At 35.4% G+C, this 24,579-nt stretch overlaps 1 protein-coding gene and 1 pseudogene across 1 annotated transcript in view; one reads left to right on the plus strand and one right to left on the minus strand.

Moving 5' to 3' along the window:
* The first annotated feature begins 1,156 nt into the window (after positions 1–1,156).
* LOC141518974 (vomeronasal type-2 receptor 26-like) overlaps positions 1,157–24,579 on the plus strand; it is a 30,707-nt gene continuing 7,284 nt past the window's right edge. The window contains exons 1-5 of the mRNA XM_074231397.1: positions 1,157–1,443; positions 2,514–2,805; positions 9,364–10,170; positions 16,974–17,192; positions 18,194–18,317. Of these exons, the coding sequence (XP_074087498.1) occupies positions 1,199–1,443; positions 2,514–2,805; positions 9,364–10,170; positions 16,974–17,192; positions 18,194–18,317 (1,687 nt within the window). The 5' untranslated portion in view covers positions 1,157–1,198. The remainder of the gene's footprint in view (positions 1,444–2,513; positions 2,806–9,363; positions 10,171–16,973; positions 17,193–18,193; positions 18,318–24,579) is intronic.
* LOC141517181 (acyl-protein thioesterase 1 pseudogene) lies at positions 18,276–24,373 on the minus strand (annotated as a pseudogene).

Genomic DNA, 24,579 nt, shown 5'->3' on the forward strand with positions numbered 1-24,579 from the left:
GAAAGGGGTCATCCCCCATTGGAAAATTAGTAGGAACACAGAGAAATGAGGTTATCATGTCAGAGTTGTGGACAAAATTCTTAAAGAAAGCCCACAGTGTGGAGACCATTCATTTATTAGGGTGAGACATGGTAATATCAATATAATCCTTGAAATAGTATTTGGCTATGCTGTATGTTTAAAGAAGGTAAATAATTTAACTTATCAACTTTGAGAATGAAGAGTGAAAATGCACTTCAAGTAAATTTGTTCAGTAATAGTATTACATGCTGTTATTTAAAGTCTCTCTCTCTCTCTCTCTCTCTCTCTCTCTCAAAACTTTGGATACTTTTCTTTCCACAAGAATTTCAATAATGAGGTTATAGTCAGAGTGCTAAAAAATAATTTAACAAGCTAAATACTTTCTTGACAATTCTCTCAATTCTCTTTGGTTTATTGTTATTCATTCAGTTAGAAATGGTTCAATATGCACATCTAATCACCAAACATAATGACCTCAAGGCCAGAAAACAATGCATTTCATCATGGATACTTGTGGGCCTAGATCTTGTCACTATGATACTTTCTTCTCTTGTCATGTCACATTGACCTCTGACTGATACAAAATCTGGAAATTTTGTGTCATTGTGCAAAATTTAATATAGGGAGAATTTCAGTAGTACTGTACTACAAGGTCAATGAAATGTAATTTAAGGGAGATCGGAGAATCTTGTAGATATTTTAGAGCCCATGGAAGGTTTGAAACCTCCAAAAATTAAAGTTAGGGAAAGTATTTCACAATCATATTTTTCACAGGTGTTTTTGAAGTTCTGAAAAACAAGGATGCAGGTGCAGACTTGCGGAACCCGAAGGACCTCAGAGGCCCTCACTCAAAATATTTTTCACTTAAACACAAGAGACATGAACATGGATGACCTCTTCTTATCCATCCACAGGGAACAAAGAGAACAACAACCAGAAGGCAAAAATTTACTATAAATAATGCCTGTTCTTTCTAGCTTTTGCCTTTGTCCTAAATAGAGTTCTGTTTTATTGCTTCATATTCTATTTCCCATGAAAGAGGGGGTTTGAAACTTGAGCATTTCTTATAAAAGAAAAATCCTTAGAAAAAAATATGCCTTTGGATGAATGGACAACGACCCCCAATGAACTTACACCATCCTACTCTTTGACTCATTAGAAATTTAGACTATTTGCCATGGACCTCAATAACCTAAGGTTCTTGTTCCTTACATTATGTGTGGTCCTAATTTTGCCTTCAGTACATTTTGAGTATCAGATAGGGAAAAGTCCATGTGAAATAAAAAGAGCATACAATCCCACCTATAGAAAAGAAGGTGACCTAGTCTTAGGCGGCTTCTTCTCCTTGCTCCAGAAGAGAGATAATAAAGTTCAAAAGAAAGACTTCAAATTTTTTCCTACCCTTATAACTGCAACCCCAGGGTAAGCTATTTTACTATTTTTTCTGATTAATGAAATAGTTATCCATATTTCTGACTGTTTTGTTGGTAGTATTGTATTTTATTTAGACTTGCATAATAGACTGAATTCAGTATCAATTACTGTTTTCAAATAAGAGAAGAAATATTTCTTATTGTATGCATACCTGATGAAAAAGTTCTCTAGTTCACTTATGAAAGCTATCCTCTGATGAGCTTTGGGTAAGGGGAGCTTCTATGACTTAACAGCACAACTTGGGGAAAAAAAACTAAAGATAGCCATTTTAGGCATTAGGAAAGAAAATAAATTTACAGCTCTCCATTGAGTCCAGAGTTTCATCCAATATGCCTAAAGGGAATTAGCTATCAGAAGAAAAAGACAAAATATTTATCCTTTTTTTCATACTGGTTGACTGATTTTAGGAGCACATTGTTAAACTATGTATTTTTGCCATCTATGATTATAAGAATAACATTGAACTATGTCTAACTTATCAGTTAATCTAAAATTTACAATGTCCAAAAGACTCACAGAAATCAGACGAAGGAAAGGTACTTAAATTGCCTGGAGTTTGCAATCATTTTGTATCTAGGAAATACTAATTCTAAGGCAGTTTCCAACAAATGAAAAAGCAGAAGACTATGTGCAGGCCATGAGTTAGAGATTATAATGTCATGAATTGCTTTAATTCATATCATTGTAATGCTGCCTATTTTAGAGATAATCATTTATGCAATTAATCCCACATCTGAGTAATGAGAATCCTATAGTCTGATGACTAAATTGTGACATTAATTTTTTAAATAGGTGAGTTGTTTTAATAATCTCTTAGAAGATGTTTAGTGTTTCATTTTACAGATAGGGACAGTATTGTTCATGGTTGCTCATGGTTGTTCATAAAATGATTTGCTGAGGCAACACAGCTGGGAAATGTTTGAGGCAGCATTAAAGAAAGTGGCTCCTGATTTCATATTCAAATTTACTGTATTATGACACATTGTTGTGTCCATGAACATCGAATATTGTCTATTTTATTGATTTTTTTGTTTTGTTACATTTTCCTCTCACTTCAGGTTGGTTTTCGAAAATTACCAACCTTTCTTTGCTTTCCAATTTGCTGTGAATGAGATCAACAAGAACCCTCATTTGCTGAGCAACATCACTTTGGGATACCAGGTGGTCAGCAACTTCCAAAACAACCGACTAGCTGTGGAAAGCTCCATAATATGGATGGCAGGGAAAGGTCCAATCATCCTTAACTATGATTGTAGTGAGCAGTCCAATTCAGTGGCTGTCATTGGAGGCACGACATCTGCACAGTCCATATCCATGGCCACCATTCTAAATCTTTATAAAGTTCCACAGGTAAGGGGATCCAATGCTGTCACTCAATTTAATACAAAATATTATTTAAAAGAACAGAAAATCTTCATCATCTGTTCAGTGCAATGTTAGAGATTTGGCTTTCCTTTCTGCAGAAGTTCCAGGGACAGAAATCACAAAAAGCAATGCAAAAAGGGGCAATAATCCATTTCCTCAGGGAAATTCTTCTGTCCTCTAGATGAAGAATGGCTAAATTGGTTGAAATCTCATGGCTTTTAACCAAATTCAAATTTGCTTCTAATTTTTCTTAATAAATGTAAGGAACTTTGATGACTTGATTTTATCTATCATTTATCTATTCAGTATTTTATTTTTCCAGGGATTCATGTCAACAAATTCTTTTATTCCTTTCCAAATCTTACAGTTGTAAATTTCCTCCCTTCCTCCCACCCATGTCCCCTCATTTAGAAATCAAGCAATTTGATGTAGGTTATAAGTATGTTGTCATGCAAAACTTTTCCATAATAATCAGGCTATGAAAGAAAATATACAACCCCAGCCCATTAATTGGAGACTAAGTGGGCAAATTATAGAAAATTAATGTGATAGAACAGAAGTGTTCTAAAAGAAATCATGAAGGACCCTACTACAGAGTAGCCTGGAAATACCTGCATGAACTGATTTTGAGTGAAGTGAGTAGAACCAGAAGAACATTGTCAGCACTAATAGCAATGCTGGGTTAGGGTTTATTTCACTAGTACAATAATCAAAGAAAACTGCAAAAGACTTGTGTTGGAAAACATTACCCATATTGAGAGATAAAACTGTGGAGTGTAAATGTAGACCAAAACTTAATGCTACCAACTTTTAAAAGAAGTCTTATGTATAGTATTCTCTCACCATATAACAAATTTAGCTCTATGTTTAGAATCATTATACATGTATGCCCTATGTTGAATTGTTTTCTCTTCAGAAAGGGGGAGGGAAGGATAAGAGGGAGAAAAAGACAAAACTCTAAGCCTTTCAAAAAATTGTTTCTTGTAAACTGCCATTCCATGTCATTGGAAAAATAAATTAATTAAATATAAAATTATAATAAAGAAAATATATCTTCCTCAAAAATAAGACATCAAGAAAAATGAAAATGCAAAAAAAAAATCCTTCAGTCTATATTCAGATACCAACAGCTGTTTCTCTGGAAAAATCTTCATCAAAAGGGCAGTACCCATACTTTGGTCTAGGTTATGTCCCTTCTTCATTTATTATCCCAAGTTCCAGGTTCACTTTTCTGTGGTACTGATTTCATACTGACTGGACCAAATAGGAGTTATTTCAGTTGTGCTTGCCATTTTATTTTAATGGGTCCTATGGAGGAGTTAGGGAACTGGGTTTGGAATTTGTCTGACCCAAACAGGAGCTAGGTCATGGTATGCTGGGATACATACACTCTCTCCTAGGGATGCACAAGTGTTCAGATCTTTCAAGGTGATAGTCATTAAAATAATGTGTTTCCTGCTCTCCCAGCATATGCACTCATCTGAGAATGATAACAACATTTTTTTTTTTCGGTGCTGGAATTGGAACAGTTGTCCATGCTGCTCCGCCCTAGAAAACGCTGGTGAGCTACTTCTACTTCTGTTCCTTGAGATGGTGATCCAGGGTAGTGATCCAGATGCATTTATGAGCAAAGCAACAAGGTCTGCCTCAGAGATAGTAAAGTGACTTGTAATTCCCTTCAGATCTGTAGGCTGAGAGTTTGGGAGGAAACCCTTGTCCACTGGCATGGGATAGACACTTCCTGCTGACTGTCTCAACTGTCTTGTGAATCCATGGGCTGAAAGGTCTGGAAACCTCCACTGTTTCCTCTGAGGTCATAGATCCCAAGGCCTGCTCCTGGATTGTTGGGAGCCTGTCAGCCTGGTGTGTCTTATTCTGCACTGCACTCTTCTCTCATTCTAGTGAAATAGATTTTACCTGTCAAATTGCAAAGTTGTCTTGGGCTTTATGTTTTTATTCTGCCTTCATCTGCCCTCTAGAATGTGTTTAGAGTCATTACTTAGAGCTATTTGGAGGAGTTTGGTGGGGGGAGTTCTGCTAAATCCCTTTCTTAATTTGCATTTTGGCTCTTCCTCCTCTGACAACTTTAGTTTAAATAAATAGTTCTCTTCTTCATCTCAACTAATCCCCATGTACACACTCATTCCTTTTCATTTTAAAATGGGTTTGGGAATTTTTTTCAAAAAGCATGAGCCATTTGTCTTCACCAGTTTCTGGTAACTAGCAGCATGTAATTCTGTGTTTACAATGATCCTCCCATTTTGACTGAGAATTTGCTTCCTGTATGAATCTGGGCTTGATTTGCCAAATATATGACAGTATCCTTCTATTCAATCCATTTTTCCTATTTTTTAATTTTTTTCAATATGTCAAACAATAATTTTCAACATTTATTTTTCTAAAATATTCATTCTTTCATACTGTCCTCCCCCCATCGTAGGTTTGCAAATAATCTTATATAGGCCATGTATAGGTATGTTACCCTTATTAAAATGAGTCAAGCTGCAAAAAGAATCAGGAAGAAAAGAGAAACCATGGCAAGGAAAAACAATAGTCAAATTCAGAAAGTGAAATGAGTCGGGTTTGATCTGCAATCAAATTCCGAATTCCGAATTCCAAATTTTTCTGGATGAGGTTGTCATTTTAAATAGGAGGTCTTTTAGAGTTATTGTGTATCACTGTACTGCTGAAAAGAGATAAATCTACCACAGTTGATCATCACACATTTTTGTCACACCACTCAGCATTGTGAAACAAGGGAAACAAATATCTATTAAAGGTTTCATTTCTCAAATATGTATAAAATTAAGTATAATTTTCAAGTAGAAAGTCCATATTGATATGTCATTAAGCATATGCACAATCTGACATACAAAGGAGTCATAGCTATTTATAGAAATTTGAAAATTATAATGAATCACTTTAAATTGGAGAAATGCTGTAGAATGACACAACTGAGGAGTCACTTAACTTTTTTTTTAACATTTTCTTCCATTTATTTACACATTACTAAAATATTCTTGTTGTAGGAGTAAACATAAAACCACATCCCCGAACAAAAGTATAACACCTCATCAGAAATGAAGTGAAAAGAAAGAGAAAAAAATATTCAGTCTGTGTTCTGCTACCATCAGCTCTGTCTTGGGTGTATTGCATTCTTGATCATGAATTCATCATAGAAGTTTCTTCCAGTTTTTCCATAGTAGCTGAAGCTTATTGTAATTCCCTCCATCCATTCCTCCCCACCACCACCATCTATTATATTTTCTCTTTCCTTTCACTCAGTCCCTCTTTTCAAATGTGCTGTTAGGGTAGTTGTGTGCTACATTGGGCAGAGCAGGAGCCTTGGGGCCAAGAAGCCCCAAGCCTACATCCCACTTCAGAGACCCAGCAACCACCTGACCCCATAGTCCCAGAGACAACACCCAATCCCACCAGCATGCAAAAAAGAATATGTGTTGCATATGATTATCCTCTTCCATCCATTGTGCCCCCTATTTTTTTAAAGGAGATCATTAGCAATTATAATTAGTAAAATAAAATTTAAATTAATGCAATCCTTAAGCCTGTATATTTTAAGAACAGTATACCACTTCAGCATAATAGTTCAGACAGATAAATTGATTATGGAAAAACAATTCCTTAAGAATACTGAAAGAGGGCAGCTTGGTGGCGCAGTGGATAAAGCACAGGCCCTGGGGTCAGGAGGACCTGGGTTCAAATCCAGCCTCAGACACTTAATAATTACCTAGCTGTGTGGCCTTGGGCAAGCCACTTAACCCCATTTGCCTTGCAAAAAAAAAAAAACCCTTAAAAAATACTGAAAGAGAACTGTAAGGCAAAACTTCTTAAAAGTACAGATTTAGGTTTTTGAAATTATCACTGTAATGAAGACTATCTTTTAATATCACTGACTAGCTCAGGTATAGAGACACAAAAATGTGCAGGTCACAGGAAAGTTAGATTTGTTTGGCCAATTTCCTTTCCAAAAATGAGATCAAAGATAATGTGTATTTTCAGTTTTACTCAATATATTCATAAGGAATATGCATGAAGTGAATCTTTAATATTCAAATTAAATGTTTGGCTTTATTGGTTCTATTGTATTCTAATTTCTTTTATTAGTGTATCTTGTTTATTTTACTGTAGGTTGCCTATTATTTGATTTACTAGGCCTTCCACTGTGGGTGGCAAACTGATTTACTTGTATATGATACATTTTCAAATTCTCTTAAAGAACCAGGGGGTATGTGCTGTAGGTTATGTGGACTTCTAGTCACTGGCATGACGTATCAAATGTGACTTGGTTTTTGTTATTTCTATTACAAATAGTTTTGTTATTCTTACTGTTGTTTTTAAGCACATATTTCCTACACTTAATATCATTTTTCATAAACTGCTGCTACTGTTCCTGCCTTGTACGCTCTCCTGTCAGGTGTATGCTGCCTCCTGTAGCAGTGTTCTCAGTTTTTGCATCATGATATCTCAGGTCGTCTCAGGTACCCATAGAGGAGAAAGTATACTTTGCATTTTTTATTTTATAGGTAATAATTTCAATTCCATGTGGTATGTGTCACTTCCTTCCCACGTCCTCATTCCAGCAGAGCAACATTGGGAAGATTCAAATATTCAACAATAAATGTTTCAGTTTATGAAATCTTTGTCTGGAGGTAGATAAGACTTTTCTTCATCAGTCCTTCCTATGTGACTTCAATGTACTATTACTCAGAATCACTTAGTGACTCAATAATTGTATTCGGCACATGCCTGCATGGTATTCAATATACTCTTTGATTTAATCTTGGCCCTTTTCAGCATTTCATGGCAGTTTCTCCATTTTTTTTTCACTAACATCCATTTGTTTGTTTTTTCTTATACCTCAGTAATCCAATATATCACAATAATAAATCCAATAGCACAAATATAATCCATTATATCACAATTTATTCGTTTGTTCCCAATTGATGGACAACTATTCAATTTGGATTCTGTGCCATCCCAAAGACAGTGGCTGCAAATTCTTTAGAATCTATAAACTTGTTTCAGTTTGTTATAATTACTTAATAATGTACCTAATTACTAGTATAGCTGGGTCAAATTGTACTGAAACTTTTATATCTCTTTCAGTGTCATTTCCAGTAACTCCTCAAAACTGTCAGCTCACTTCACAATTCCACCAACAGTATGTTAGTATCCGAATTTTTCCATTTCCTTCCCAAATTCATTTTTATCAATTTGATAGGGAGGGTAAAGAATCTCAGAGTTGTTTTCATGTATATTTCTCTAATCAATAAAAGAAGATATATTCTTGGCATATGGAAATTAGGACCATCCCCAAACTATTGATGAAGGAATTTGCTTTCTGACTGGAGCTCCAAGATAGTACCATTTAAAATTACACAGCTGAGATCAAACTGACTATTATTGCTGGCCATATTCTGTATATTATAATCATAGATCTGAGCCTAAGAATAACTGGTTGTTACAAGTACATATGTCTTAAGTTATCACTTTTCCACCAAGCGAGATGAAAGATATTAGAATGAAGCTTTATTCTCTGAATTAGTTGTCTATGAGCTGGAGGGGAAGGGAAGAAGACTTCAGAAGGACATCATCTTGGGCACCTTTATCAGGGTATTCTTTCTGACTTGGTGACTGGGGTATGCCTTAAGTTACATTTCTGCACTACATATTTTATCTTATTTCTAGAAAATTGTGGGAGAAGGATAAATCAAAGCCAGTATAAAACTTTCTCTTGTATTTCTTTCTTCTGACACTGGTAGATTATTTTGGGTTCAGATCAGACATTTGTGAGCTCAGTGAATATAGAGGAGTGAATCATTCCTTAATTAACAGTTTTGTCACTAATAGTGTAAAGCCAATCTTGGCAATAGATTTCAGTGTGAGATCTCCATCCCCATCACGGATAGGGTTAGGACTAGAACATATTTCCTCCTTGAACAAGCAGGAGCACATAATTCTTAGTTTAAAGGAAATATTATTCTTTCTGGAATTATGTGAGGAATGGGAAATATGCAACAGAAAGACTGGATAAAGGAAATGGGGAGATGAGAAAGATCAGGCATCTATCTAGGCACAAAGAATTATCTAATAGGTGCATGAAGGAGACTGTAAGCATGTCATTCTTAAATAAACACAAGAGAAATAGGAAGAAGTGATTTGTTATTCCAAAGAAGCTGATTAAGGTACAAAGTTAAATCAAAAGATACTAATGGATAGCATGTTCTAAAAGAGGACTTTTTTTAGGAAGGAGCTTACATTTCCATCATTGGAAGCTTTCAAACACAGATTTAGTAATTGCTTCATGGAGGTATTGGAGAAGGGATTCTTCTTCAGGTAAAGTCTCAGAAATTCCTTCATATCAGTATCTTTCCTAAGAGTGTAATTGTGTGACATGAAACTATAAATTAAAATCAAAAGCTCTGATTTATTGCCTGCTCTGTGTAAGTGATTAATATATTTGTTTTTGGAAATGTGAAGGAACAGAAATGACCATTCCAGTCTTCTTTATTTTTCTTTTAGATAAACTATGGTCCATTTGATCTTCTCCTGACTGATAAGCTCCAGTATCCATATATCTATCAGATGGGCACCAAGGATTCCACGCTTCACCTTGCATTTGTGCAAATGATGCTACATTTTGGCTGGACTTGGGTAGGACTAATTCTTGCAGACACCATAAGAGGGGAGAGTTTCTTCAGGGACCTACAAGCAGAGATGGCCAGCAATAGTCTCTGTGTGGGATTTATGGAAATAATCTCAAGCACATTTGACCTTTATTCGGGTGAAAAGTATGGCATCCTTTCTAGGACCCTTGCATCATCATCCAATGTGATTTTCACCTATGGAGATTCAGATTTCCTTCAGCATCTTTTGCTTACATTGGTTGACTATATCCTATATGGAAAGGTGTTGGTGACCACATTTTCCTGGGAATTTTTTAGTGATCAACAGCTTGAAGAGGTTAATAATTTACATGGAACAATAATACTTTCTCCTCCCCAGAAGGAGATTCCTGGTTTCATAGATTTTGTAGAAAGCCTGAATCAAAGTGTGGTGTCTGAGAACATTTTTCTAAAACAATTCTGGGAGTCAGTCTTTACTTGCAAATTTTCAGAAAACAATAATTTCGATATGTTAATTCCTATTTGCCAAGAAGGCCTTTCCTTGGCTGATGTACAGGCCCCAGATTTTAATCTGATCACAAGAGAACTGAGTCTTAATGTTTACAATGCAGTATATGGAGTTGCCTATGCTCTGCATGAGCTGCTCCAGTCTGAGGTAAGGGAGACATCAGAACTTGCAAAAAGCCCAGGCCTCTCTTACAAGGTAAGATTTCTTTTTGACTCCTATGTTTAGCAGAGAGTACTCTCAACCTCCTATTGCTAATTATCTGTTGTATGAATGAAGCAGGAGTGGTGAGAGTCTGCAATACTACGTTTTGTTTCCTACCATTGCTTCTGGTATGTTTCTTACTTTGTGCTTATAAGGAATCCTGGTGAAAAAAAAAAACAATGAAATGATCTCAGAAAAAGGAATTGATTTCAGCTGATATGGCAGCCATGGGGAAGTTGTTGTTCTTTTTACACATCTCTCTGAGTTTTGGGAACTTCTTAAGGTCTCTTAAGTCCTAGCAATGGTGTTGATGGGACAGAAGCTATCCATAGTTTTAGAACCATTTGGGCACAGTTCCAAATTGTTCTCCACATTGGTTCCATGAGTTCCCCACTGCACCATCAATGCATTGGTGTCCCAGATAAAGCATACCATTCAGTATTGATCATTTTCCTTTTTTGTCATCTTGTACAGTCTGATAGATGGGAAGTCGTTCCTCACACTTGTTCAAATTTACGTTTCCCTGATCAATAATGATTTCAAGCATTTTTTTTCATGTGATTAAAGATACCTTCACTTTCTTCATCTGATAACATACATTTTGACTATTTATAAGTAGGGGAATAATTTGAATTCTAATAAATTTGACTCAGTTCGTTTATATTTTAGAAATGTGTCCTTTGTCAAGAACACTGTTTGTAAAAAAGACATTCCCACCATACTGATTCCTGTTTAATCATGGTTTCATTGTTTTTATTTGTGTAAGATCTTTTTAATTGATTGAAATCAAAATGATCCATTTTGTATTTTATAATATTCTCCATCTTTTCTTTGATTATTAGCTTCTTCCATTTCCATATATCTGACAAAGAAATTATTCCTTGAAATTCCGACTAGCTTAGCTTAAAATATCACTCTTTATGGCCAAATTTGGAATTCATTCGACCTTATAGTGGTATAGAGTATGAGATGTTGGTCTATGCCAAATGTCTGCCATATTATTTCCATTTGTCCCAGAATTTTTTTTAAAGGAGTGAGTTCTTTTCTGAGAAGCTGAAGACTTTGGTTTTATCAAATATTTGATAGCTATAGTAATTTGCTATTCTTTCCTATGTACCTAACAAATTCTATTGAGCTACAACCCTGTTATTTATTCATTTTATCTCTCAATATTCTTCTTTTTGTTCCACTGTATGAATTTAGCTGTTTTTTCTATCTTGATAAAATAATTTTCTTTTGAAATTTGATTGATCTGGTTCTAATCAAGTAATTAAATCTGGGCAAAATTATCATTTTTTCTATTAGCTCAGTCTAAGCATGAGCAACTGACACCTGTCCAGATATTTCGATATGGTTTGATCTGTGCGATTATTGTTTTACACTTTTTCACCTAGTCCCTGAGTCTGCCATTACTTTGAATGGAATTTCTCTTTGTATCTCTTGATGCTGGCTCTTATTAGTTATATACAGAAGTGGTGATGACATTTGTCTTTATTCTATATCCTGCAACGTGGGTGCAGTTTCTAATGTTTTCAAGGAATTGCTTTAGATAATTTTCTAAGATTCTCTAAATAAACTGTCATATATGAAAAGAATGAGAGTTGTATTTCTTCATTACCTATTCTAATTGTCAATTTATTTTTCTTTAGTGTTGAGGTTAGCATTTCTAATGAATTATTGAATAAAAGTGGTGACAAAGATATCCTTGTTTCAAAACTGATCTTATTGGGAATACTTCCAGCTTCTCCTCATTAGATATAATGACTGGATTTTAGATAGATTCTGTTTATTGTTTTAAGGAACACTCCATTTATTCCTACTCTAGTGTTTTGAAAGGTCTGTGTTTCATTTTCGCAAAAGCTTTTTCAACATCTATTGAAATAATGATATGTTTTCTGTTAGACTTTTTAATTATGGTCAGTGAATCTGGTCATTTTAATAATATTGAAGCAACCCGGCAATTCTCGTATAATTTGAACTTGATCACTGTGTATTATGTTTGTGAAAACATGCTGGAATCACACTGATAATATTTTATTTAAAATTTTTCACTCACATGCATTGTGGAATTTGGTCAACAATTTTCTTTATCTGTTTTGCCCCTTACTGGCTTAGGTATCAGCACATTAATGGTTTCATAGAAGGAATTTGGCAAAACTCCTCCTTCACATTTTATTTCAAATAGCTCAAAAGAATTTTAAAAAAATTTCTTCCTTTGATATTTGGGTGAATTTTCTTGTGAATCCACCTTACAAGTGATATTTTTACTTAAGGAGTTCACTGATGTTTTTTTCTATTTATTTTTCTGTGATGGGATATTTAAATATTTAATTTCCTCTTCTATTTAACTTGGTAGTTGATGTATAGTAAATATTTATCCATTTCACTTTGTTATCCAATTTGTTGTCATACAGGTGGGCAAAACTTATCTATATCATTCCTTTTTTTCTTCCTCATTGGTAATGAATTCAGCCTTTCCATTTTTGATACTGGTAATGTGAGTTTCTTTTTTCCTAATCAAATTAAACAAAATTTATCTATCTTATTGTTTTTTGATAAAAGCCAACAGTTTCATTTGTTACTTTAATAGCTTTTTTTACTTTTACTTTTATTCTTCTTTTCATTTTCATAACTTAAAATTTGAGGACATATTTGTTTTATCTCTAGTTTTTTGGTCATATGCAATTCCTTGTAATCCTCTTTCTCTATTTAATTCATGGATGCACTTCAAGTTGTAGAAGTTCCCACAATAACTGCTTTGACTGAATTTCACAAATTTTGCTATATTGTCTCATTGTTTTCAATGAAACTTCAATATTTTGATGATTTCATGCTTGAAACACTCAGTCTTTTAAATTAGATTATTTAGTTTCCAATAAATTTTAGGTCTTTATTGCAAGAGAATTTATCGAATTATTTTCTAAAAAGTATACATTTAATATTTCTTCCTTTATGCATTTGGTCATGAGGTTTTAATGCCCTAATATGAGGTCAATTTTTGTGTAGGTGCCATGTGCCACAGAGAGAAGAAAAAGTATATAGCTATGAATCTGCATTCAGTTTTTTACAGAGTTCTAGCATATCTGACTTTTCTCATATTCTATTCACTCCTTAATTTCTTTCTTCTTGATGTTATGATTAGATTTATCTAATTGTGAGAGTCAGAGTTTAAGGACCCCTACCAGTCTAGTTCTGGTATATATGTCTTCCTGTAACTCATTTAGTTTCTTCCTAAGAATCTGGATGTTATCCCACTTGGTACACACATCTACTATGAAAATCACCTCGTGGTCAATGGTACCTTTTAGAGAATGTGATTTCCTTACTTATCCCTTTGAATGAGATCTATTTTGCAATTACTTTTTTTGAGGTAAGAGTTGCTACTGCTGCATTTTCAGTTCAGGTGAAGTATAATATATTCTGCTCAGGGTTTAACTTCACTCTGTGTGTGTGTGTGTCTCTGCTTCACATGTATGTCTTTTAGCAGTATATGATAGGTTTCTGGTTTTTCATCCACTCTGCTATCTGCTTGCATTTTCATGGGAGAGTTCATTGCCATTCATATTCACTATTATAATTACTAACTCTTTTTTGTGTCCACTCTATCTCCCCCCCACTTATACTTTTTCCCTCCCTTCATGCTTATTACTCCTCAACAGTGTTTTGCTTCTGCATGCCAGCTCCCTCAATCTGTTCCCCATCAACCAGCTACCTTCCATTTTCCCCCCTCTTTCCCTATTCCCTTCCACACTTTTCCCCTTCTAATCTTTAAAGTGAAAAATAAATTTCTGAACCAATTCAGTGTTTGTATCATTCACTCTTTAAGCCAAATCTGATAAGAGGAAGTTTCAAATTGCAATTACCCCCCCTCTCTTCTTCCCCTTTCCTGCAATAGGTCATTTTGCCACTAGATGTGAAGTAATTTACTGCATTCTGACTCTCCCTACCTCCAATCTCATCAGAATCCCTATTATTTTAATGTCTTTACTTCTAAAAATCATTCCATCAAAATCAACTGATGTCCATACTTTCAAACTAAGTACATTTCCTCTAAGAGAGTTATGGTTCTCAACAGCTTTGAGATGTAGGCATAAAACCAGTTTAATCTTATTGAATAGCAGTCTTTCATTTCCTTCTCTTTACCTTTTCACATATCTCTTGAGTCTTCTATATGAAAATAGTTATTTTTTTCAGGGGTGGGTGTCAGCTCTGGTCTTTTCTTCAGAAAATTTTAAAATCCACCTATTTCATTAACTATCCATCTTTCCCCCTTAAAAGAGTGTGCTCAGTTTTACTGGTAGCTGATTCCTAGGGGCAATTCAAATCCCCTTGACTTTCAGAATATCAGATACCAGGCCTTTCAATCCTTAACATTATGATAGGAAGGTCATTTGTAATTCTGACTGTGGTTTTTCAGTATTTGAATTGCTTCATTGTGGTTGCATACAGTATTTTCTCCTTTGTCTGAAACTTTTGAGTATCCTACAGTTTTCCTGGGCAGTTTCATTTTGGATCCATAGAGGGGCTGATTTGCAGATTCTTTCCATGACATTTTACCTTCTGATTCCAGGATATTGGGGCAGCTTCTTTTTAAAAAAAAATTTCCATCCACATGCATATGTAGACTTTTTAGGTTTTAATGAGCTTCTAATTCTAGCTATGAATTTTTTAAGCTATAAATTTCCTTCTACCCTCCCTTCCCATCCCCTACCCTCAACTGTGATCAGTCAGGTTAACAATGGACACACATAATTTTGATAAAGGTTTACAGATTAGTTATTTTCAACATGAGGAAGTGGGATTAAGGGAAAGAGAAACATAAGAGATAACTTTGATAAAGTGCTCATCGCATTCTGATGGGTCGCACATTTTTGCTTTTCATTTTGTTTTATTTTCTTTCCTCTTGATAGAGGTAACATTGTCTATGGCTGGTATAATATGGTCGTTTTCGCACTCTGAACTGCTGAGAGGAGCTGCTTCTATCAAATTTATTCACCTCACAATGTTGTTGTTAATGTGTACATTGTTTTCCTGTTTCTGCTCCCTTCACTCAGCATCACATCCCTTAAGTCATTTCATGCTTCTCTAGAGTCTGACCATTTATGGGTTCTTATATAACAGTAGTATTCCATGGTATTCATGTACCATAACTTGTTTAGCCATTCCCCACTGATGTGTATCCCCCAATTTCCAATTCTTTGCTACTACAAAAAAGAGCTACTATCCATATTGTGGAGTAAGTAGGAATTTTCCTTTTTTTAAAGAATTTCTTCTGTATTTTGAACTGAAATTGGAATCCCTGGATCAAAGGGTATGAACAACTTTATTGCTCTTTGGGAATAGTTTCATATTAATCTCCAGAAAGGTTGGATTCATTTAAAACTCCACTAGAAATGCATCAATGTCGCAATCCTCACACAATCTCTCCTACATTGTTCATTTCCCCTTTTTCTCATCTTGACTAATCTGGTAGGTGTGAGGTGATACCTCTTTATTGTTTTAATTTGCATTTCTCTAATCAATAATGATTTGGGGTATTTTTTCACAGAATTACACATAACTTTAATTTCTTCATTTGCAAAATCTTTTGTAAATCCTATGACTATTTATCAATTGGAGAAGTCAGGAAAGTTCTTGATAATTTTCTGTGAAATGGAGTCCAAGTCCCCTTTTTGATCATGGCTTTCAGGTAGTACAATTATTTTTAAATTATCTGTCTTGTATCATTTTTCCATATCAGCAAGTTTACCAATAAGTTATTTTGCATTTTATTACATTTTGTTCAATTTTATTTAATAGATTCTTCATTTATCAGGAAATGATTAGCTTCAATTAATCCAACTCTTTTCCTCTGGGAGAGATTTTGTTCATCTTGGCTTTGCATTTCCTTTATTATTTGATCAATTCTATTTTTTTTCACAGCTCCTCCTCGTGGTTACGTCTGTGCTACACGTTCAGCCGCAATTCTCTAGTAACAAACGATAGAAATGAAAGTATAGTCTTGCTCAATTCTATTTTTAAAGTAGCTGTTATTTTTCTAATTGCTCAATTTATTTTTAATCATTTGTTTTCTTCTTTTAATTTTTGCATTAATTTTTGTTAATTTTGTCTTGCATTTCTTTCCACATTTTTTCCTGTTGTTTTTAAATTCCTTTCTGAGCTCTTCGAAGAAGTCTTTCTGGGCTGGAGCCCAACCTCCTTTAGAGGTTCACTTGTAACCACTTCTGTTCCTCTTTTCTGAGCTTGTGTTTGACTCATTCTTCTCTCCAAGGTACCATTCAATGATTCCTGGGGCGGGTATCTGTTCTCTGCCCTCTTCTCAACAATGATCTCCTGTGACAGATCTTGCTTGAAGATGTTCCCTTCTTTTTGCATTCTTTTTTGTATTCTGGCAATCCAAAATCTTTTAAGGGACCTGATTCTTGTAATTTCTGGGAAAAATGCCAGAGAGTTTATAAAAGAACCTGGCTTCTCTCTGTAATCTTGAGTCATGGACTAAAGTTTTAATAAAGAATTGAGTTTGCAAGTGATCCAAGACATTTGGAAAATAAGCTGAAATGTCTTCTGAGGGAAGTTCAATACCTACAATTCCTTAGTATCTGCTGATTCTGTGATGCTTCTGTTGTGCAAAGTTTGCAACAGATAATGAGAAAATAAGTGTAGAACTCTAGGAGGAGCTTAAGAAGAAAAAATAGAAAAAACAAGAGAACGATAATTTATGATAGTGCCAAAATAATTTTATGTTGATAATCAAATCTGGGATATAGGCATAAATACTTCCCTTGTCCTTGCTTTAGCTCCACCATTTTCTGAAGCACAAAGATCCTGTGAGTAGTGCTCGTGATGAGCTATGTGGAGATCCATTCACTGAGGCTGTTGAGACATATGAAATCCTGAATTTTAAATCTTTTCCTGATGATATTGTGACACTGGTGAAAGTGGGTGAATTCATCCCTCATGGTGCGGGATTCAGGATTAATCAAGAATCTATTGAATGGCCAGGAGATTTCTCTCAGGTAAGGCGACAAGTAATAATGTGAGATTTATCAGTTTGCCTTTTTAGAATCCTGCACAGTGCCGTTTCTTTATTGGCACCAGGAAATTCCCCATTGACCTTAGAAATGACTGTGACAGGGAGCTAGTATCTATTCACTCTTAATGCTCTGAGTAAGACAGAACTGTGATTTCCCTATTTACAATCCTACTTTTAAAATATTTCCAAGTTGCAAAAAGTTCTGAGTATTTCACGTTTAGAGAATCTTGAAATATATCAGTTGCATTTGCTCAAATTTGACATATAACAAGGAATGCATAGTGGAGAAAAAAATTTGCCGATTGGGACATATTACATGAAAAACTCTCCATGTTCTGGAATCCTGCAATTATATAAAGATTTATCCTGAGTGGAAGTTTAAAAATATATTCCCCTTATGTAGTCAATGATTTATTTCAACTTTACCTGTTTAAAAATGGAGTGAAGTGGGGCAGCTAAGTGGTGCAGTAGATAGAGCACTAACCCTGGATTCAGGAGTACATGAGTCCAAATCTGGCATCAGATATTTAATAATTACCTAGCTGTGTGGTCTTAGGCAAGCCACTTGTCCCCATTTGCCTTGCAAAAACGTCAAGATAAATACATACATACATACATACATACATACATACAACAATAAATAAATAAAATAAAAAGTGGAGTGAAATTTAGAGATATACTGGTACTTCAGGGGTAGAAAAATATATATGTCAGAAATACATAAGTGATAGATTTAAAAAAAGTAACAAAAAATTCTCAGGAAAAACAAGAGATTTAATTTTGCCCAAGGGAGGATTTTGTGCAGGTTAAGTGGGCAAAAGTGTCCATTGAAGAATAGACCAACCTTGCTCTGTTGAATTGCAAAAAGTTTGTAATAAATGTCTTGCCTAGTAGAGAAATGAATTCCTTGTGGACTCAATGTATCTATCTTTCAGCACTCGTTCTTACAGTGACTTTTTCTTCTTTTCTATGAGGGAAACATAGACTCCGATTGCCATGTGCACCCCCAGCTGTGGTCCTGGATTCAAGAAGACCATTCGTGAAAATCAGCCCATCTGCTGCTTTGACTGTGACCTGTGCCCTGAGGGACATATTTCCAACCAGACAGGTGATTTTTTTTTTCAGCTTTAAACTTTATTTCACATTTGATAGAAACTGTGAAAAAGATGTACATCTTCCCAAGTACAGCAAAACATTTCAACGGAATATAAGATTTCTTACCATAAATAAAGTAGTAACATTTTGTTGATTTTCATACCAACTAAAACAGTTTATGTTCTTCAAAATAAAGAAAAGTGATTCAGTAAATGATTGTTTTAAAATTTTAAGCCCAGACCTTAAACTTTTGGTTTCATTATTAACATTCCATACAGTACATTACTAAATTACATCCATTATGTGTCAATTAGCACCTATTTAATAAAGATGCACTGATAACATAGCAATAATAGAACAATTACAATTCTAAAACACCAAGCATATTTTTCTGCTAAGACTTAAAGTACTCTAATAACAGAATGCTTAGTTAATAGGGTTCTGACTAGTTACCCAACCCTTTTGATACATTAACAAATTTGCCTCTCAATTTTCTGAATGATCTGAGACTTTTGTCTGTATAAAAATCAATTTCTTTTATGTTTGCAAAAAAATTAATTCTAAAAAGCTTTTGAAAAAAGTCTTAATCTGACATTGCTCAAATGACAGAAAAAAAAATAAAGCAAATTCTGGTAAGGGCTAATGTATTTTCCACAGTGCTTGGTTTAGAATAAATCTATAAAACAGGTAATCTCAAATCTAAATCCATTAATCTACTGAAATCCAAGAATTCCTGTAATTGTGAGAGGGAAATAATTCAAACTAAACACTTTATGTTCATAATCAGTTTGACAGTTATTGTCACCTTGAAGGTCATCAAGGCGTTTACAGAATTGAAACTTGATGATTAAACATTCCAGGACATGGAACTGAATAAATTGTCTAAGAAAACTCAAGCGTTTTCTTAAAGGTACACTCCTCAGAAATGTAAGAAACCAGCTCTAACAAGGCAAACCATTACATTTCACAAAGGCAAACTATTTCCACTCTATTAGGGTTTCAAATCAAATTGAAGGAAATCCTTTAGGACCAAAATTCAGAAAGCATTATTTTTCAGCTGATTACAGCAAAATCTTGAAAATTACTCTCATCACCTAATCTGTAGAATGTGCTGTACTAACTGGATCTTAGTTTACATTAATATACAATTTGAGAAAAAAGCTAATTTTGAAAGTTGTGTTGTCTACTTTCTTCCTGTCAAATAAATATTTTTTGTATAATGTGTATAATTCAGGGTATCAATTCATAAAAACATATAAACACCAAATAGCTATGGTCTGAAGAAAATATTTGGTTGGCTAGAAGGATAATAGAGGAAGAATGAGTTACACAATCAGAGAGGAAAAATGAGACAAATTAATTTTGAAGAAAAGGTAACAGGGCCTGGTCCCTAAATATAAGGGCCATTAGGATGGAAGAGCATAACATTACTTACACATTGACACTTTAAAAGCATTATCCGATATTCTCAGGGATAATGTAATACCATCTCGTTCCTATTATGGATTACAAACACATATATGAATACATATATAAAAATACAGAAGATGCATGGTGACTAAGCAATTTTGGAACAAATCCTTATATGAAGCACAGCATGCACGAAGTGATTATATTTTAACTGCTCATTTTATACCTGAACAAATTTTCATTAAGCATACTAACACTTTATTTTTGAATTACTTAATCAAAAAAGTCAGATTGCAGTGTTTTATCTTAGTACGCTGAATTACTTTTGGAGAAAACCCAGCTGCCTCATTTATTATAACACTTGTATATTTTATAACAGATACCATACAAATATATGTATAGAAATTTGAAAGACCATAATTTTCTGAAGAAGAGACATTATTTCATCAGTATCACCGGCATGTATTTGCAAATCGGTAGCAACACTGCCATAGTAGAAGTAAAGTTTCAGGACTGGGCTTGTGAAAAGGTTTATTCTTGGCTACAATGATGCTGGTGTAGTTCTATAGAAGGCCTGTTAAATGATGTCAATCAATTGGAGGTAGGAGTTTATCCACGAATTGCTTAATATCCAACATTTCCTGGTTACACGAACTGTGCCTCATGCCTTCATAGGTGCGGAAGTTTACATTAGATGGATTTACCAATGTTTTTAGCTTTTCAACAGTAAGAGAACCAAACATATGGGGAACCAAAGGGTCACTGTCCCCATGGCACTGGAGCATAGCGCTATCTTTATTAACACCACCGATGGGACCCTGTGGAAATTTCCTATCCTCGAGGGCTAAAACACCCGCTAATTTGTGCTGTGTTGTAAGAGCAGTATACATAGACAAAGCTCCTCCCTGAGAAAATCCTCCTAAAACAATTCTATGCGACGGCATGCCATTCTTCACTTCTTGACCTATTAAAGCCTTAATATTTTCTGCAGCTTTATTCCATGTTCATCCTCCTGCGAGTCAGGAGAGAGTCCAATCATATCAAACCAAGAAGGCCCGGCCATACTCATATTTAAGGTAACGGGCATAACTGGTGCATGTGGACAAATATATTTGCTGTGTGAACTTCTAATACCTGCAAAAGCTTCTGCCCATCCACGCCCCGTCTCTCCTAATCCATGAAGGAACATGGCGGCGGCGCTTGCTTTCCTGGCTGCCGGCACTATAGCACGTTGTTGGCGCACGTGCACCGGGCTCGGCCGAGGACGAGGCTGGGCGGCGCAGGCGCAGCGCGGCCTCCTAACTGGGGGCACGCGAGGATCGTTTCCGGGACCAGACGAGCGCGCCCCCGCTCGAGAGCGCGCGGCGCCGGCGGCAGGCGCGGCCCCCCTCCCCCAGGTCCACGGCGCGGCCCCGAGGGACTCAGACAGGTGATTTCTTAAAGATGCACAGTACTTCTCGCCGAATAACAGCTGTACTATTTTGTAAGGGCTTGGGGGAATCTTAACCTGCAGTGACTTTTACTTAACAAAATGATATTTGCTGAACTGTAATAATGCTGTACTCATTCAATCACTTTCATTCACTGAACTTTTAAGACATTCCTGTAACTAAAAGGAGCATCCCCTGGTTGTATTTAACAAAAATATATCCAATGAGAACCCAACAGTATTTTACTTCTTTTGGATTTAATAATTCTTCCCTGCTTTTATAATGAACTCTAAACTGTGTATCTGCAAGAGAGCTTAATCTAGTGTTTTTCCCTAAAATTCCTAGCCCATAAGGTAAATATTAATAATCCAAAATACAAAATCTAAGCATTATCTAAGTGCATTTGAATTTTGATTGAGAGCCGGAATAGGCGTCTTGCTGGTGGACGTATCTTCATGAAAATTATTTCGTTGTTCTTGCTGGGTTTTTTGGATTCTTTGTTTAGGACCAGTTGTTTTTCTAGAGGTCAACCAAGATTTGCCCCAAAACACTGTGTAAGGGGGGAACCAGGATGACAGGCAGGAATTCACATAAGCTCTCCCTCAGACCACTTTAAATACCTTTAAAATGATGACTTTAACCAAGTTCTAGAGTGGCAGAACCCACAGAAAGACTGAATGAAACAATTTTTCAGTCCATGACAATTTCGAAGATCTGTGGGATGGGTCTATTAAACAGGGTTAGTACAGGCCCACAGGACAGTGGAAACCAGCTCCGATCATCCAGAATAGCTCACAAGTGCATCTGTGGGGGTGACTGGGTCTATGGCAATAACAGGGCAGTTTCCAGACCTTTCAGTCCAGAGTTTGCCAAGGACAATTCATCAGGAGATCTCTGCCACACCAGAGTGAGAGCAGAACCCAGTCCATTGCAGGCTTCAGAGTAGACTCAGTCCTAGAACTAGCAGCAAAGTAAAAAAAAATAATCAGAAGTACACCTGGGGAGCTGTCAGGCAAGAAGTCAACTTGCAGCTGCTTCCAAAGCACTCAACCCATGGATTGTAAGGGGTTGGGGGAAGACTGCAGAGGCTTCTTTTTTCCTATGCCCAAAGCACAACTCTGTTACTTTGCCCATTCTCATATCTGGATCACGGTCTGGAGCTCTAGTCTCAGGGAAAGAAACTTTACTGCCATATGAGAGACGGAACCCAGGGCAAAGTTCCCTGGAGAACTCTGGGGCAGAGGGGTGTGCTATGGTCATCCAAAAGAGTATAGGCCTGGAAAGCAGTTAGAGTTACTCAAAAGTCTTTGAAGGAATTGAGCTTCTTGAAAACACCTAAAAATACCCTCAAATGCCTGACATGGTGAATCTCCCACACTGGAAGCAGAGCCCCCAACTTTTTAAAAGAATTAATATCAAGACTTAAGAAATTAGCAAACAACTGTTGAAAAAAATCTAACCATACAAAATTACTTAACCCTATGACCTATTGAGGATCAAATTATACACCCAGAAGATAAGAAGATCAAAATTTCTATATACAAAGTGTCCAAGAAAAAGAGGAATCTGTCTCATGCTCTGAAAGAGCCCCAAAATATTTTTAAAATTAAGTGAGGGAAGTAGGGGAAAAATTGTGAAAAGTGTTTAGTCTGATGCAGGAAAATCATGAAAATGAAGTCAGCAAAGAAGATACATCAAAATACTAAAGAGAACAACATCATATAAGGCAGTTTGAGTCAAATGGAAAAAGTAATAGAAAAGACCAATGAGCAGAATTCCTTACAAAGCAGAATTGGATAGATGAAAAAAGAGATACAAAAGCTCTCTGAAGAAAACAATTCCTTCAAATGTAGAATGGAGCTAAGGGAATTAAATCACCTTGTGGGAAATCAACAGAATGAAAAAAATAGAAGAAAATGTAAGATATCTGATTGGAAAAACTACTGATCTGGAAACCAAATACAAGAAAGAAAATTTAAAAATTATTAGACTACCTGAAAGTCATAATCAAAAAAGACCTTTCACTTCATTTTTCAAAAAATTCTCCATGAAAATTGCCTTGATTTCCAAAAAGCAGAGGGTAAAATAGGAAGTGAAAGAATCCACTAATCACTTACTGAAATAGATCCCCAAATGAAAACTTTCAGGAATACTATAGTCAAATTTCAAAGCTTCCAAGTTAAGGAGAACATATTACAAGCAGTCAGACATAAATGATACAATTATCTTGAAGCTACAGTCAGATAATGCAAGATTTAGCTCCTTATACGTTAAGGACTGGTAGGGCTTGAAATGCAACATGCTGGAAGGCAAAAAGACTTGGATCACAACCAAGAATATATTATTCAGTAATAATAAACCTACTCTTTCAGGGGGAAAGATGGAAATTTGATGAATTAGTGAGCTTCCAAAATTGCCTATTGAAATGACTAGAGCTGACCAGAAAATACAATCTTCAAGCTCATGACTCAGTTGAAGCCTAGAGAGAGTGAATGGTAAAGACAAGTTATGAAGGACTTAATGATATTGAACTTCTTGAGAAAATCATACTAATTGTTCATATGAACATCTTATTTATTAGGGCAGTTGGAAGGAGCCTATATAGACAAAGCACTAAACGAGTTGAATTTGAAGGTATAATATATTCAAAAAATGGAGTTGATAGACATGAAAGGAATCTATTGGGAGTTAAAGAAAGAAGAGAGAGAATGGGGTAAGTTATTTCATATAAAATTGGCAAGGAAAGGCTGTTTCAATGGAGTGGAAGAGAGGAATGTGAGTAGGAGTGAGAGAGAATTTATTCTCCTTGGAAGTGGCTCAGAGAGGAAATAAGATGCACACTCATTTGGAAATATAAATGTATCTTACCCAAGAAGAAAATAGAGGAGGAAAGAGATGATAGAAAAGTGACAAAGGGCTTGGAGGGGGTAGTGGTTCGCTGTTAGAAATAGGGAAGGTCTAAGGAGTAGATAGTTAGATACATCACACTTTTGGGGATGGAAAGAGTAAAAGAAGGGAGAAAAGAGAGTAAGTGTGGGTATGGAGAAATAGAATGGAGGAGAACAAAGTTAGCAATACCAACTGTGGGAAGAAATTTTGAATCAATTTCTCTGATGGCCTTAGGTCAAATGATATTTTCTATTCCCCCCAAAATGTAAAAAATCTGACATCTCCCACATTCCCGATCTCTCTGCAATTGGGGTCCAGTGTCAAAGCTGAGAGGTGTCATCCAGATTTCTTACATAATTGGCATGCTAAATGTGAACTTATTGTTTTAGTGTCTTGTCTTCATCTGTTTGACGACTTGCATTTTCCACTACAATATCACCTTCCTTTAGTCTCTTGGAAGCTTTCAGTTTTTAGGATGATTTCTATTAATATTATTGTCAATCCAGGAGCATAGACTATTTTTCCAGTCATTTAAGTCAACATTTA

This window comes from Macrotis lagotis, chromosome 3, assembly GCF_037893015.1.
Source record: "Macrotis lagotis isolate mMagLag1 chromosome 3, bilby.v1.9.chrom.fasta, whole genome shotgun sequence".
NCBI lineage: Eukaryota > Metazoa > Chordata > Mammalia > Peramelemorphia > Peramelidae > Macrotis > Macrotis lagotis.